The 18,238-nt window shown below is 39.0% G+C and overlaps 1 protein-coding gene across 11 annotated transcripts in view; it reads left to right on the top strand.

Moving 5' to 3' along the window:
* Window positions 1–18,238, top strand: part of ROBO2 (roundabout guidance receptor 2) — a 1,556,064-nt gene that overhangs the window by 1,512,807 nt on the left and 25,019 nt on the right. For all 11 annotated transcript variants that reach the window (XM_045286134.1, XM_045286135.1, XM_045286138.1 and 8 more), the window contains 2 exons: window positions 11,185–11,445; window positions 14,145–14,350. In XM_045286134.1, the coding sequence (XP_045142069.1) occupies window positions 11,185–11,445; window positions 14,145–14,350 (467 nt within the window). The remainder of the gene's footprint in view (window positions 1–11,184; window positions 11,446–14,144; window positions 14,351–18,238) is intronic.

Below are 18,238 nucleotides of genomic sequence, written 5' to 3' on the forward strand. Positions count from 1 at the left end.
AGAAAATGACTCATAACATGTGGCTGTTGGGTGCCCAGGCTGTTGGCCAGAAGCAATAAAGACACAGTTGCAGCCAACTGCTATGAAAGTCACCAATTGATGTGCGAATAGATACTGCTCTGTTCAAAGAGCAATAGATTAAAATAAATAAATAATGAGATGACCACCCCAAACAAAACCTGCTTCCAGGAGTCAATTCCAATTCATAGCAACCTTAGAGGAAAGAGTAAAACTGCCCTCCCCTTCTGTCTCCCAAGTTTGTAAATCTTTACAAAAAGAAGCTGCCCATCATCTTTCTCCCAGGAATTCACACCACCAACCTTTTGGTTAGCAGTTTGTGTTAGTCTGGGTTGACTAGATAAACAAATCCATAGACACTCATATGGGTATAAGGAAGAGCTTTATATAAAACAGCAATTGAATATTGAGAAAACGTTCCAGCTCAAGTCCATAAGCCTGATATTAGCCCATATGTCCAACATCAATCTCTTAAGTCCTCTTCCAACTCATGAACACATGTGATGACGCCGAATGCAGGAAGATCACAGGTCAGTGGATGGGAAGTCTTGTGGATCCAGTGGCGTTGTAAGCATCTCAGTGCTGGCAGGGCTCTCCACGTGGCTTCTCCGACTCCATCTGCCTCTCTCCATGTGTCTTCTCCACAGGGATGTCTCACAGGGAGTGAGCTGAGGGAGAGCGTGTGTCTCCTGCCTCCAAGGAGGAAAACAGGAGCTCCCAGAATCCTCAGGAGAAGGCTATGCCCACATAGAGGCCTCATTGGTTGTGTCCTGACTGTTAGGCTAGACTCCACCCCTACCTCTTAATCCTCAAATTGACACCAGATTATGTAACTACCACACAGTTGAACACTAATCACTGTGTCAGAGGACAGTTTGATGAGAAGACAAGGGAGACAAACACCCCCTATATTGGCCTTTACCACTGTTTGTTTTTCCTTTTAATTCCTGCTCTATTCGTGGTTAGTGTCTACTTCCTTTATTTTGCTTTCTCCTTTTCTTAGGTTTAAACCTCTGCGGGAATACCCATCCCATTATATTTGAGTCACTTGTCTGCTTCCTTGGGCCACTGGTAGCTGGTGTATAAAGTGTGTTTCATTTATAGAGGGTAGGAAAGAAAGCTGAGGTTTCTTGAGCTCCAGATGTGAAATAACCTAGAAGTTCAGAGGGTATTCTTGTAATGGGGTACGGTGGGGGATTGGAAGACTTGATGGCGAGGACCGGGGAGAAGGTGTGGGAGATTCAGCAGCCTGGCTGATGTCTTGAAAATGGACAATAAGAGAATGACCACGGAACTGAAGGAAAGGCATAAATCATGGAGATGATGTCGTTCAGAATAAAAAGGTATTTCATAAAGTTCATGGAAAAATCCCTTTTTTTAACATTCCATTTTTCCACGAACCTTTTGAATCCCCAGCCTAATCACAATCCTGAAAAGATATTTTCTTGGTCTTCATTTTAATTAATGCTATTTCTAAAGTTTAATCCCCTGCCATCAAACCTGTTCAAACTCTTATCGACACAGTAAGAGTTTTTGAGGGTGTAAATCTTTATAGGAACAGACAACCTCATCTTTCCTCTACGGGGAAGCTGATGGTTTTCAACTGATAACCTTGCAGTTAGCACTCCGACCCTTCCCAGACAGCACCACCAAGACTCTGTCTTACATAGCATCAATTCTTCAAATCTTTCTTGGACTTTTGAGGGGTTTTTTTTCTTTACAGTGTTATATATCAAAAAGTTACCGGTATTCAATTCATGTTCAACTACAAAAGTATAGGTATGTTCCACATAAGGTCCCTCAGACTATATATATATGTCTCTGAGGGTTTGCTCCAGTGAGTTGTGTTTGCACCCACTAAGGCTCAACTGTAACTCCTGTCTTGAACCCACCTTCCACCCATCTCCAGTTGCAATTGGCTTGTGGCTCTTGTAGTAACTGCTGTCAGAGGCTCTGTTCAGCTGTCTCATGACCCAGGACGATGATTGCAGGAAAATGCTAGGGTGATATCAGTCTGTCTGCTGGCTTAAATCTTCTGTCCTAATCAAGTTTCCCAGAGCTGATCTGAAAGCCCTTGGAGACTGACAGCTGCAGGTGCAAATACAACATTGTGACAGTCTGTCCTTTTGATATTCTATACCCGTATCATATATCAAATGCATCAATTTTTCTCTGGTCTTCTTTATTCAACACCTAACTTTCATATGCATATAAGGTGACTTAAAATACCATGAGTTGTGTCAGGTGCACCTTAGTCCTCTAGGTGATCTCTTGTTCGTCAACACTGTAAAGATGTCTTATATAGCAGATCTACACAAAGCAATATGTCATTTGGTTTTTTTGACCGTTGCTTCCATGAGCATTGATTGTGGAGCCAAACAAGATAAATCCATGGCAACTTCCATCTTTTCTCCATTTATCATGATGTTACTGATCAGTCCAGCTATGAGGATTATAGCAATATATAATCTAATTAGATTGTAATCTAATGATATATATAAATATATAGAACTCAGTAGCAATTGAGTAGGAGACCAATGCCTTACTTAGTGATTGCATTTTGCAATTGGCAAGCTTTTGCTGCTGCTGAACTTTATTGTATTTATATTAGTAATTTGATATCTATATCTGGCCTTTAACAAGCTAGATCACATGGAACATTGATTAGTTGTCATCTTTCTCATTATTCACAAGGCAAGACAATCGCATGAGGTCCTATATTTCACTGACAGTAGATCAAACGGCAACAGCTTCTCTAGCAAAGGTTGGTGCCCATCTTCACAGCCTTTTAATTTGTTTTTGTGTTACTACCAGAAACAGTTGAAATTCAGTCACTCAAAATAAGGTGTATTTCAGTAAGTGTTAAGAAAACGAAATACAGACCGATGCTTACCTTAACATTTGAGGAATCATCGGTGGTTTTGTGACCTTTAGTCTTTGTATAATACCAAAGAATTAGTTGTCCTGGAAAGGTATCAGAGATGCAATCACAAAAATGTTGAATAGTTCTTCCTCATAGTACATTATACACATTTTCTTAATTTACTTTCATCCTACCTTTCTGATCCTGTCTTCTCTCTTTCATGCTCCTCATTTTTCCATTTTCTGCTTTCACCATTGGGAAAAATCCATGAATATTTCTCAGCTCTGCTTAGATCCCATGGCTTAGTTTTATGGTTGAGTATCTAAAGCATGCTTTTAAAGAAAATGTATGAGATGACTGGTGATAAGATCAATCCAGGTGAAAATAAATAGCTAATGAAACATATTTTTAGAAATTTAATACTTTTAGCAATTTATGTGCCTATTTCAGAAATAGCCTTTTTATAATAAAATGATACTTCACCTGATGACATGAATTGATAAATAAAAATTGAGTCATGTACAATTAATTATGATTCCTTCTACATTATCTTAACATAACAGAAACACATTTATTCTTCAATCTCCTATATTCTCTATGTCAACAGTTCTCAACTGTGGGTCCTGACCCCTTTGAGGGTTCAAACAACCCTTTCATAGGGGTCACCTGATTCATAGCAGTATCAATATTAGTTATGAAGTAACAATGAAAATCATTTTATGGTGGGGGGTCCCCACACCATGAGGCACTGTGTTAAAGGGTTGCGGCATTAGGACGTTGAGAACCACTGCTCTGTGTACTTTCATTCCATCATATATATAATCATTGTTCCACCACTTGTTAGTCAGTTTGGAATACAGTGGGGACTTGTGATGCTGGTATTTTGGAACCAAAACTTCAAATGTCGGCATGGGAGCGCATGGCGAACAGGTTTCATGTGCTTTGAGACTAATAACATAATTGAACAAGGTGGTCTGTTTCTGGGGAATCAACTCAGCTCTCAAACGCATGTCCATAGAATTGATTCTTACTCACAGTGACACTATAGGACAGAGTAGAATCATTCCTGTGTGCTTCCATGACTGTAAATCTGTGTAGAAGTAGAAAGCCCCACCTTTCTCTTAAGGAGGGGCTGGTGGTTTTCAACTGTTGATTTTTTGATTAGTCACACAACATGTAAGCCACTATGCCACCAGGATCACTGAAAAGTTATACATCACAATGGAACATTATAAGTTATAGTGCCATAACATGTACCTTACTGTCTGAAGGACACTGAAAATACAACTGGGCAGCAGCTGTTTTATCTGCCAGTTTTTCCTGCTATGAAAACTTGCATGTTGCTATGTTATTGGAAGCTATGCCACTGGTATCTCAAATGCAACGGGATATTTGAAAGATTTATGCAGTTCACTTCTGGGAGACTAGCCACTGACAATCTTATAGCAGCAGGACATTGTCAGCTATAGAGCCAGAATTGAGCCCTTCAGTTTAGACATCACCTCAACTATGTGGAACGGATTAAAGTTTTCAGGACTTTCAATTGTTCATGGGACACAACTCCGATGAAGAAGAAACAGATGCATATATCCATTAGTATTCTGAATATGTAATGTGCAAGCATAAATCTAGGAATTTTGGAAGTCTTCAAAAATGAACTGAAACTGAAGCTTGCTATGATAGGCATTTCTGTTGTTCTGTCCTTAGATACAGAGTCAGTTTCCCTTTTCACTCACCTTCTACTTGACCAAGCTCTCTTATTCTGGGGATTAGTGAGTTGAAATGGAATGGTATTAGCCATTTTGAGTTGGGCAATCGTATGGTTAATATGCTAGGAATTTCATGTTCAACATGAATGGCGTCCTATTCATCATCAAAAAAATCTCAAGATATATCAGGAAGTGTAAGTCTATATGTGCTAGGATATTATTTATAAGCTTTCGTGGAAGTCCAGCTAATACAACTACTAAAGCGATTGAAGCATTCTAGGAATTTTTTCTGCCTTAAATGGATGAAACATGCAATTAAGATGCATCGCTACTTATAAATGGCGCCGAAGCAGGACCCGAAGCCTAAATTCCAGGAGGGTGAGAGAGTACTGTGCTTTGATCAGACATGTCCCTCTTCCCTGGCTGCAGGTTTAGTGCTGTCCTCTAAAGTAAATTCTTCTGGGGGGAGGGGCAGTTGTCCATGTAGCTGGTATGGGAGCCAAGCCCTCAGGCCCCTCCACTGGCTCCCCACTCCATGCCGGCTAACTGCAATCACATCCCCCGGGAACACCGGATTTAAGTCTGGTCCCTCTTTCCCTGTGGAGACACAAACAATACCCTCCCCTTGGGTGAGTCAGTACCCTTTTCCCCAGCCACACATCTCTCTCTCTCTCTCTCTCCCTCTCTCTCTCTCTTTTCCTTCCACCCCACTCCCACCTCTTTTTTAGTTGGCTACCATATGTACCCCTGAATTTGGTCTGCCCCCTGCCATATTACCTGGATCTCACCCCTGGAGTGTTTGTTTATAGTAGCTTTTTCCCTGTGCCCCTTTTACATTTTTCTTTTCTATTTTTTTTATAAACTTACCTCAGCAGACTCATGTTGTACTTCTCCTTTTGTGCTTAGCTTACTTCACTTAACATAATTCCCTTGATCATTAACTGTTTTTAATATTGCATGTCAAATATAGTGAAAAACAGGAATAGTGCAATCTTATAACTCTATTGAAGTTTAAATATCAATTAAATGTACTATAACTGTGTGAAAACAGAAGTATTAAAATAAAGCAGACAGCAGTTAAAAGGAACAACATTGGAAATGGTATAAGACAGTGTCTAATTAATTTTCAAATATAAAATGCCAGTACACCTTCAGAATGGTATTATATCATCTGTTACTATTCTTGTCAGCGAACTTTAAAAAGAAATGGGATTTAGCCTGTAGCTTGAGAATTTTAAGATAAGTGATATTAAAAGGGTGCAGTTTGTTTGAAATGGGTTGAAATCCATAAACTAATACACCAGGATGGAAAAATGCAAAGGTGAAGATAAGCCAGTTTGTTACAAGCAGGGCTCCTGGTGAAGAACTTTCAAAACCTTCTAATAATGTCGGTTTATGATTCTATATGTAATGGAAGAAACTGAGTAAAAACATGTGGGTTTCCCCAAGCTATCATGATATTTTAATTTTAAAAACTATAATGGTTGTGTTTGATTTATTAACCAATTCATAGTGACCCCATAGGACAGAGAAGAACAACCCCTATGAGTTTCTGAGACTATAGTTCTTTATGGGAGTAGAAGGCTGTGAAAATTTTAAGCGGCAATATCTTCCCTTCAAATAAAATTTAACAGTGGTCTCCAGCATATAAAACAGATAAAATGGCATCTATTTAAGCAATATATTTTTCAGTTTACATTGGTAACAATGTAGTCATTTAATAAGAATACAATTTAACCAGTACAATTTTCTAGTATATAAACATTGTTATTTGTAACACACTAAAGTGTGCATACCACTTAAACTGAAATACAAGTGACATTTAAAAATTAATATTTCAGAATAGAACCAGGAGGCAAAGGGCATTTATAGAGGTCTAAATACAGACATGTACATATGTAAATATATTTATATACAACAATAGGGAAATAGATCCATGTACATAGATTTATATGTTAAGTATTAAAATAGCCGACGACAGACACTGGGCCTCTACTCAAGTGTTCCCTCAATGCAAGAACACTTTGTTCTAATAATCTGGTATTCTGTGATGCTCACCTTCCCAACAAGATCGTTAAAGACAAAATGGTTGCATAAGAAAATGTGATGAAGAAGGTTGATGGTGCCCGGCTTTCAAAAGATTTAGCATCTGGGGTCTTAAAGGCTTGAAGATAAACAAGCAGCCATCTACCTGAGAAGCATCAAAGTCCACATGGAAGAAGCACACAAGCCTGTGTGATCACGAGGTGTTTATGGTATCGGTAAAAGGCATCAAAGACCCAGAACAAAAAAATCATATCAATGTGAATGAGGGGGAGCATGGAGTGGAGACCCAAAGCCCATCTGTAGACTGTTTGACAGCCCCTCACAGAAGGGTCACAAGGAAGAGACGAGCCAGTCAGGGTACAGTGTAGCACTGTTGAAACATACAATGGTGCTATACTTTCTTCTAGTTTCTTAATGTTTCCTCCCCCCACTATCATGATCCCAATTGTACCTTACATATCCAGCTGGACCAGAGCATGTACATGGGTACAGATAAGGGCTGGAAACACAGGAAATCCAGGACAGATAAACCCCTCAGGACCAATAATGAAAGTAGTGATACCAGGAAGAGAAGGGGAAGGTGGGAGAGAAAGGGGGAAATGATCACAATTATCTACATATAACTCCTTCCCAGGGGGACAGACAATAGAAAAGTGGGAGAAGGGCAACATCAGTCAGTGTAAGACATGAAAAAAAAAATTATCAAGGGTTCATGAGGAAGTGAGGGTGGAGAAGGTAGAGGGAAAAATGAGGAGTTGATACCATGTGCTCAAGTAGAAAGATGTTTTGAGAATGATGATAGCAACAAATGTACCAATGTGCTTGACACAATGGATGGATGTTTGTGTGCATAAAAGCTGTATAAGCACCCAATAAAATGATTTAAATAAATAAATGTTTCTACCAAATTGTGCAGAGCCTCTGAAATAGGTCACTTTATACCTCAGTTAGGTAGAAGATTCTTCAGGTAGCCTCAGCAAGAGAGGAAAATGACACTGAAATGAACCAAAGAACTTAAAAGTATGACCACTTTAGATGGAAGAAGCTTTGGAATTTGATCACATGAAGTTAGGGGGTCCAGGAAGATTAAAGAATCAAAGATGACTTACATGTGATGAAGTATCATTTTGTGTATGTCTCAGTGACTATCCATCACTCTTTTGCCAAATTCCAAACTCCCAGGGCTGATAAATTCCGCTCCTTTCAGACTCAACCTTGTATCACCAATTTACTTGGTCAACTTTCCTCTTTGGGTGCCAGCTCTAGTCATTAAGGATTTCAGGATCCTTTTCTGTGAGCCACCACGTGTTCTACTGACAATGCCCACTTTTCTTGGGATGACTGTACAACTAATTTATCATTTCTTGCTATTCGCCATTGAGTCAACTCTGACTTATGTGACTCGACGGGATGGACAGTGGCTAATTTTCCAAAAAGTTTCCAAAAAGATCACCAGGTCTTTCTTCTGAAATGCTTCTGTGTATACTTAAACTTTGAACCTTTGGATTAATAGTCAAATGATTTAACTCTGTGCAAGAGCCAGGGACTCATGAGGTTATTCACATGACTTGTAGTTCTATTCACAGGATTCTGTCATAAAGATTATTTGCTTAATCTCAGCTTCTGAAATATCTGACTTGTGATGTGCATCCAGTTGTCTGCTCCATGACTGCCAAATAAATAAATTTTATATTTGGCTTTAGATATGATAAGTGAAAGAACATTCAATAGGAAATATTACAGAATTGTTGTAAAAGTTAGTGTTTGTAATTTTGAGCCCGTTTCAATGAAAAGTGGTCTACCAGAATGCAGAAATTATCGAGTATTAAAAAATTCACACATGTAAAATTTTGCTGGAGATTATTAAGAAATAATTGCAACAGTTTATCCATTGTAAACCACCAAAGTTCAAACTAGACTAAGAAAAGGTCATGGGATGAGGGGTATCAGATGAGTATTGGCTGAAAGCAGAGAATATCAGAAAGATGCTTGTCTCTGTTTTACTGACTATTCAAAGGTATTCAACAGTGGAGGTCATAAAATATTAAGGATACAATGGCAAAGAATGGAAATTCTAGACTGTGTGTGTTTTTATGGAATCTGTACATAGACCAATAGGCAGTCAATAATAGAATAAGGACATATTCTGTGGTTTAAAATCAAGAAAAATGTGAATCAGGATCATATCTTTCCTTTTTCAATATGTATACTGAGTGAAATTTTGAGAAGCTCGAGTGTATAAAGAAAATGGGATCAGAATTGGAAGAAGATTCATTAGCAACCTGTTATATTTAGATGGCATAAGATTGCTTGCTACAAATGAAGAAAGCTTGAAGCCTTTGCTTCTGAAGATCAAATATTACAGTCTTCAGTGTGGATTGCATCTTAACATCAAAGAATGAAAAAAAATCCTTGGAAGTGGACCAATAAGCATAGAAATATTAAAGTTGTGACAGATTTCATTTTACTTGTATCACCATCAATATTGACTCAGAATCAATAGTTATGGAAGCAGCAGCCAAGAAATCAATGACATATGGAAGTGGGTAAATCTGCTGTAAAATGCCTCTGCGAAGTGCGGAAGAGCAACAATGTCACTCTAAAGACAAGCTTGCCCCTGACCCACACCATTGACCACCCCTGATCCACACCATTGAGGACAGGCTGGCCCCTGACCCACACCATTGAGGACAAGCTTGCCCCTTTCCCATACCATTGTATCTTCAATGGCCTGCTACACAAGCAAAAGGTGGGCTGTGAATAAGGAAGACTGAAGAATAGATGCCTTGGGATTCTGTGTAAATATGTTGTGAACACATCGTGGACTGCAAGAAGAATACGTGAGTCTGTCTTGGAAGAAATAGACCTAGAATATTCCTTGAAAGCGATGATGGTGAGACTTTATCTTATGTATTTTGGACACAATATCAAGAGGGCAAGGACATCATGCGTGGTAAATTGAGGAGCAACAAAAAAGAGGAAGACCCCTAACAAGATGGATTGATAAGTGTCTGCCGCAATGGGCTCAAACATAAGAATTTTGGGGGTGGTGCGGGACTGGGGAGGGGGTGTATTCTGATCTGTTTTTCAGAGGGTTCTATGAGGCAGAATTGAACGAACTGTTCTTAACAACAACAACAACCATCAGGAGGGAGTGTAAGGGACATGCTTGGTAAATTGAAGCTCAACAATAACAAGGAAGACCTTCGAGGAGATTGACTGAGAACAGTGAATGCAGTGGTGCTGTCAAACATAACACTGTTTGTAAGGCCCAGGCCCAGGCAGTCTTTCGTTCTGTTGTACATCGGATGGCTGTGAATAGGAACTAGCTCCGCAGCATCTAACAACAACAACAACAACAACAACAGTATTCTAAGTAAGATCAAGACAAGGTATACATTAGAAAGTGAATAGAAATTTTCTGTGAATATTTTAAATATTATGCTTCATAGCATTTTTGTGTTTGACACTGAAGCACATGCTGAGAATTTAGAGTTCTTGATTTTTAAGGTTTCAGAATAGCAGGGAAATAAAGACATATAATTAAATGATTTCAAGATCATATAAGAAGCGAAAAACTATCATTAATACGCACTTGTAATCAAATGCATGTGGCAGTGGCAAAGAGGCTTCCTAAAACTCATGACATTTGAACAAAACCTTGAAATAAGAACAGGAGCTCAGGGGCAAACCACTTCAGAACTGCCACACGAAGACCCAGGACGTAGAACGAATATACAGTAAGTGAGTGTCAGGGAAATGGCAGGAAACGAAGTTGGAAAAATAGGACAACCGAGTGTGGACGTCTTTTATGCCCAGCTAATGCGTTTGGAGTTTCTCTTATGTCAGTAAAAATCACTGAATAATTTTACGCATAGGTGTGATATGATGACAATTTCAAGAAAATAATCGTGTTGCCTCTATGAAGGACAGAGTCAACGAGGTGCTGGAATAGAAGAGAGATTTGGAATTTCTGCTTTAAATATTTGGATTTAGATGTGGCAATAAAAAGGAATCACCAGTTTCCAACGAAATGATTAAAAAAATCAAAGGGTATTAAATATATTTTGTAGAACAAAGGCTTAATGATGGACACGTCTTGTAGACTGAGAGGTTAGGATAGATCTCGAATCAGTGTAAAGAAAATTCCCGAACCTTTCTTGGAAAATCCATCAGCTTGCTTAGCATATGCTGTTCAGGGAACACCCAAAGAACGTGGTTAAATCTACAAGCACTGCGTTCATTACTTGTCTTTAATTAGCAATTTATTTTTTTCACATGAGTGACTTTTCTGGGACTGTATTGCCTTTTGTAACTGGAGGTTAACAATTAGCTAATAAGATCACTTCCGAGGAAATTGAGATATTGAGATAGCAGATGGGGCTACGCTTGGGGATGATAACAGTCCCCTTTAGTCGCACCAACAACTTGGACAGGAGGAAATAAGCTGGGAGCCCATTGTCGTTAGGATATGGGTGCTTTTTACTGTCAGTGTGATGGTGTACATGCACGCATGTAAACGTGCTCTCTTTTCCCCTTTGCTTTCAGCTACGACAGTGACAGCTGGTGCCCGCCTCTACCTGTACAAACCTACTTGCACCAGGGTATGGAAGATGAACTGGAAGAAGATGATGATAGGGTCCCAACCCCTCCTGTCCGAGGCGTGGCTTCTTCCCCTGCTATCTCCTTTGGACAGCAGTCCACTGCAACGCTTACTCCATCCCCACGGGAAGAGATGCAACCCATGCTGCAGGCTCATCTGGACGAGTTGACAAGAGCCTATCAGTTCGACATAGCAAAGCAAACATGGTAAATAATCCTCGTTAGGCCAGAGGACACATGCCTTCAACGGATGGATAGAGGAACTCTTTCCTAACATTAAATCTATAGGCCTATATTTCTACAGCTCTTTAATTCTTAAATATAAAAATTGGTGGGAGAGGGTTAAATAATTTGACATTTTCTACCTAGTCAGAGTTAACTGGGGCAAAAATTTACATTTGTCGCATATCTGGGTAAAGTGCCCTTGGATACACCAGACCTCTTCGAATACACAGTTTAGCTTCAATTTGCTTATACTTGAACTTGCTTCCAAATCCACACTAAGAGACTCCCTTCAGATTCTTCAAAGTGTCTATGATTAGTTCTGTGTGTGGCTGTGATTATGCCCATGTTAGCTTCTGCAAGTCACATGTGGTCAGGGTCAGTGATGAAAAACCCTTCTTTGGGTTGAATTAAATAAGATACACAAGAGTGGTAAAAGGAATGTATAAAAAGTAGAAAACATGAAAAAGGAAATTATTTTTCCTCATACATTTATAAGAGTTCATAACCTATCAACACCGAATTACACAGTTTCCCCATGAAAATATGACAAATATGAATCTGGCCAACTTTATATATATAGAGAGAAAGCTATATTCTCTCTTTTCTCAAATCATGACATAAAAATCTGACCTTTGAAAATGAAATTAGGTCAGACAAAAAGAAAGAAGAAGAAAGAAAATGAAATCTCAAGAAGATGCCTCTCAGCATCCTCTGTGGACCTTCTCATTCAGTTAAAGTTTGACAGAGTTGCATGCTCCTTTTTTGACGGTTTCATCAGAAAATATGGTAATTCTTACTCTCAATGTAAAGAAATTGTTTATTTTAAAAACAGCTAACTATATGCATATAGAGAAATAAACAAAAGGAAGACGGGAGTACTATTTAAAGCTCTTAGCTTTATTGCAAACAAAGGTGCTTTTGTTATAACCGTAGGTTTCTGAACATTTTCTCAACAATTTGTAATACATAGCCTCAAAAAGGTCAAAGATACCATATATACTCGTGTATAAGCTGAGTTTTCCAGCACATTTTTAATGCAGTTTTTGCGGTAAAATTAGGTGCCTCGGCTGATACTCGGGTCAGTGTATACCTAATTTTTCCGCAAAAACTGCATTAAAAATGTGCTGGAAAACTCAGCTTATATCAGACTGCTTTATAAAACATTATTATTTAAGCTGTGGTGAAACATTTTAGGAATCATGGAAGCTATTCCTTGTGAACATATAGAGCTCGGCAGGAGTAGAAAACCTCTCTTTTCCCCGAGGAGCTGGCTGGTTGTTTCAACCCTTGCTGGTCACAGGCCAGGGCATAGTCATTACATCGCCAGGGCTTCCTACACTCTGCTCAAGCCAGGTCTTTATCCCAGCCTGATGCTGTTGACTAGTACAGTTGAAAATACCCTCCAACATGGGATGAAAGCCACAAGCAGAGAGCCCAGGATTATAATACTTCACATAAGGAGTTAGTGCGGGAAGCACCTGTTAATTGACTACATCTCCCCTGTGTGTTCCATGGGTTCTAAAAGAGTAAACTTCCATACTACATAGGGAATGATATCGTTACGTTTTTGCATAAAATTGTCAACTTTAAAGAATTGTGTGAGACAAATATTCCTAATCTCCTTTAGATGATTTATTTTTATAAAAAGATGGGTCTGGATTTTGTCTCTGCTCTTCACCTCAGAGAATTCCTTGGTTGATCCAAATGATTAATGTGCTTTGTGGTGAACTGAAAGGTTGCAGGGTTGAGTCAGAGGTGCCTTGGAAGAAAGGCCTGGTGATCAACTTCCAGAACAAACCAGTCTTTGAAAGTCCAGTGAGGCACAGTTCTACTCTGCCACACATGGGGTCATGGGGAGTCAGACTTGTTGCCAGCAATTGACTAACTATTAGCCCATAAACCCAAATAAGAGTCAAAGAATCTATGTGTTGGGCCGTTGAAGCAAACCATTATGAACAAACTTTATGTCAAGGAATAAATTTGTAACAAGGAAGCAACCCAGGCCAGTACAGTCCAACTCAATTTGATGGGCTGGATACCAGCTGGATACCAGACTCATGCAGCTGCTGGCTGGTGAAGCAGGTAGGTGAAGTGGGAAGGAGAGATTTCAGGCCAGAGAGGCCAGAGCCACGTAGATCCCAACTCAACAAGAACCATGCAGAGTTCTATAGTACCCAGGGGAAGGAGGGCACAATGAGTGGCCCATCTCAGAATCCAAGGAAACAGGTCGATGAAGAGATGAGATGAGACAAGATGAGAAAAGTCCTACTTAACCTATCTTATCAAAAGGCCATGATATCAGGAGATATCAGTAGGCTGTGTCCTCAATAAGGTTGGACTCTGCCTATATTTTCACACAGGTGCATCAAGTTGACATAAAATCTAATCATCATATTCTATTATGATTTTCCTCTCTCTTTGGTGAGGCATATACAAGGGGACTTGAAAAAGTAAGTGGAAAATACCATTAATTGTTCTATGTTTTCACAATTTTAAAACTCTTTCATACGTATAGCCCATAGTTTCTACTGAAGTATAAAAATTACATAAGCTATGAAAGTAAGTAATGGAAAGAAGACAATCAGTTACCCTGATTCTGTAGCTAACATGCAGATTAATTCTAATTAAAACGCATTGGATGTTAATGGCTTACTTGTTTGTTTGTTTCATCTAAATTCTAGGCACATTCAAAGCAATAATCAACCCCCGCAGCCTCCGGTCCCACCATTAGGTTATGTGTCCGGAGCCTTGATTTCCGATTTGGAAACAGATGTTCCAGATGATGATGCTGATGATGAGGAGGAAGCTTTAGAAATCCCCAGGCCCCTGAGAGCCCTAGAGCAGACGCCGGGATCCAGCATGGACAATCTAGACAGCTCTGTGACAGGTAATAGAACCAATTTAATAAGAATAACTGTTTTGTAACATTAAAATGCATCAGAAATCAAATACTTTCTTATGTAAGATTTATTCCACTCCATCTCTTTCTGTAACATTTTAAATATGTTAATATTAAACACAACATTCAAAAAGGATTTGGAAATACTTTTGCTTTGCTGCAAAAATGATAAGGAAAATTCATGAATTTTAAAAAGCTTTAAAGACATGAAAGAAAATGCAATTATACACAGGGCTTTCATGAAAAGTTCACTCTACTAGGGAACTGAGTCTATTACATAAAAAGCCTTGACTTTTAGAAATGATATATTTTGTATATCAGGAGCAACATACAAAGTGCACACAATCTTAAAACAGGTCTTGCTATTTTGCTCTGTAAAATCATTCACGGGTGAAACTAGGCAGCAATCGTCAGGATGAGCCTCTCTAAGGTTGCACAGGCATTATTTTCAGAGTGGAGAGAATGTATCATGAGATAAGCCATGTATTTATGCATTTCATATTGCTGGATCCAAAAATTGCTCCTCTGCCAAGAAACATAGTTACTTTGACTATGTACTCCTTTTGGCTTCCTTTTGCCTGACTTAGCAAATAAAAGGCAGCATTTAGTAGTCTGCTATGATGATCTCACAAATGATAAACAACATATTTCTAAGAATTTAAATTGATCAAAATTCGGTGGGAAAAAATCAAGCTCAAAATGATTACAAATGAACATATAAATACATATAATTAATATTATCATGTCTCTTATATGACAATTCAGACATCCCACTCTCTGTCTTTAAGTTCATTATGACGCAAGATGACTGTGTCTGGCAAAGTAGACCTGCCTCATAGCATTTCCACTGCTGTCATCATCGTGGAACCAGACTGCCGCATCTTTCTTCTGTAGAGGGGCTGTAAGACACAGGCACTACAGTCTTAAAGGGCGGTGGTAATTCAGTCATCGAATTCTTCCCTCCTGGGAAGGCAGCCGTGCTCCTGAAGCACAGCCACTGAGTGGAATACCTGTCCGGGCAGGCTGTGTTTCCGTGATGATGCGGAACAGGTTTCAGTGTCGCTCCAAACCAAGACAGACACGGAATCAAGGCCTGGCAATGTACCTCTGAGATCAGCCAATGAAAACCTAATGTATCCCAGTGATCTCCTGGAAGCATGGGTTTGCCCTGAGAGGGGGCCCTGATGCCACAGTAGCTAACAAGAGCAACCACAATCTCAAAATCTAATCTTTACAGTCCATTTGGATCTTTGGGAAAGTATGGATACCTGCATTTCCTTGGGTGGCATTCGATAGTTCACCACAGTCCCACTTGATTTATTTTTACCTCAAGAGCTTCACCACTTTCACAGATTTCTCACTCGATGTTAAGTGTTAGAATTCTGCAAACACTGATAGAAACTGGTTTATTTCAGTGATGGAAAAAGTATCAGGGCTGATCGTTTTCTGCTGCATCCCTTCCTGAATTGCACTACGTGTAATAGATGCACTCCGTCTTCAGTGTTTCTTCTTACCCAGGGGCTGGAGTGTTCTGTAGGCTAATTAAGATTTAAGAACTGCAGATATGCTGCTGTGATTTGAAACCTAGATCCAACTGAAGGTGGCAGAGCAAAAGTTTAAAGCTTCAAATGAAGCGAGTTAACTTATTATGGGTGTGCTATTAAGTTAAGCCTCTTTGCCTGAATTTCTACTATAATCTCTGTCAGGGTGAAATTCTGCATATATTTGCATATCTCAGTAATGTTACTGAACCCTTTTCCATTAGAAATGTAGTAAAGAATTGCAATACCAGTGCACCAACAGTCAGCTAGAGTTTATGTAGTGCTTCCAGTAAAAGTTATCATGCCAAAGATGATAAGTATATCAATAAATGAGGAAAAAGGCATTTTACAGCCTTACAAGCTTACCTGTGAGTGGTAACATGTTAGGCTTTCTAATGTGACTAAGATTAAAAACAATCTTCATTTCTCTTGCAACTAGTATAATGTTCATTCCAAATGAAGCTTTTATTGCTAAGAAAACAAAGTTGCTTTCCTACTTGAATTCACTGCTTAATTACTGCCATACATAAAAGCCTCAGGGTGTTTCGGTGTGTATTATATGAATAATGTAAATTCTTAGTAAAACAAGTTGCACTCCATACAAGAGGAGTCTAATAGGAAATCCTTTTAATTTTATTTTCTTGCTCAAAAAAATAACTTTGTGGGGAATGCATGATTAAAGATTTAATATGCTTTCTAGGCTTAAGTATAATATGAATAAATAAACATAAGTTTAAAAGATATAAGTAAATTAATTTTCTGAGAAAAAGAAATGTGTTCGTGTATGTGTGTGTGTGTGTGTGTGTGTGTAAGTGTATGCAGAGTGTGTGAGTCCAGCCAAAAGGACTGTGTGAATGTATGTTGCATGTGTCTAGGAATGTAGATAGATAAGATATCTAAGGGAATATAGAATGTGTGTTTACAGGGGTAAGTTGAGATTGCCTGTAGGTGTCTATACGTATGGACTGGATGCTATAGAAGGCACAATGCCCATAAGTAACAATTTAAAGTGCTTCCATTTTCTTTATAAACGTAAGGCTCAATTGAATTGCACTAAAGGAACTGGGCAATAAAGCAGGCACAATCTCCATTGACTATTTTTTTAAGGTGCTAAGTGCCAACCCAAAACATTCCAATCTCATCAGAAGTTGCTTTGAGTTCCTAATTTCATTATGGTTTAAATAAATACTCACACTTTCACCTGACATTCCCAAATAGGCATTTACATTTTCAGAGAATGGATAGCCTTTTCTGGTCAATAGAATTAATAATCACGTTCCATCCCAAGAAATGTAAATGATAGCGAGACAGCATGTTAGTCCAATAACAGCAGTGGCAGCTAAAAGCCTGTATCTAAAATAATGCAAGTTATATTTGGCTCTTTGTACCCTAAGAATTACCATTGGGGATTATCAGCAGTTAACAAGGCCTCTAGTTCATCTTTGAAAACCACAAGCACAATGCCTCCCATTATTTTTTATAAAAGTCAAGTAAGACCAACCAAAGAGGAAAATGTCTGCAGTCCCTAGCCCATAACCCCAGTGATGGAAAGATATGTATCCTATATGTTAGGGTTGTTTATTCCTACCAGTCCCAGGATCCATTGAGTTAATTCGGGTTACTAGTGGTCACCCGAAGTGTGTCAGAATAGAACTGTTTTTGTTTTATTATAGTATTTACAGTGGGTGATTTTAAAAATCGATGGCCAGGTCTTTCTTCTGAGGCACCCCTGACTAGACTAGGGTCTCTAAGCTTTCAGTTAACAGGCAAGCACATTAAGGGCTTGAGCCACCCAGGGACTGATTTATTCCCACAAGAAACATTTACTTAGGGACTGTTGCTTCTAATTCCTGAGCTATGATTGTATTTACACTCAATGATAATAATAACTAGCACTTATCTAACATTTAGAATGTCAAAGGCCCTCTTTGAAACAGTGGTTTGCTTTTCCTATGGCCAAATGAGCTATGAAATTTACATTTAAAAAAAGCGGTGAGAGTGGTGAAACCGGGGAAGGAAGGAGAGTCTAAAGGGGGAATTGATCACAGGTATTTACATGTAACCTCCTCTCTGGGGGATGGGCAGCGGAGAAGTGGGTGAAGGGAGATGCTGGGCTGTGTAAGATAAGATAAAATAATAATTTATAAATTATTAAGGGTTCATGAGGGAGGAGGGAGCAGGGAGGGAGGAGTAGGGGAAAAAGGAAAATGAGGAGCTAATTCCAGGAACCCAAGCAGAAAGCGAATTTTGAGAATGATGAGGGCAACAAATGTATAAGTGTGCTGTGCAAAATTGATGTATATATGGATTGTGACAAGAGTTGTATGAGCTGCAA

The sequence above is a fragment of the Echinops telfairi genome, unplaced genomic scaffold (genome assembly GCF_000313985.2).
Source record: "Echinops telfairi isolate 266 unplaced genomic scaffold, ASM31398v2 ScPeMD7_6;HRSCAF=24_0, whole genome shotgun sequence".
NCBI classification, from domain to species: domain Eukaryota; kingdom Metazoa; phylum Chordata; class Mammalia; order Afrosoricida; family Tenrecidae; genus Echinops; species Echinops telfairi.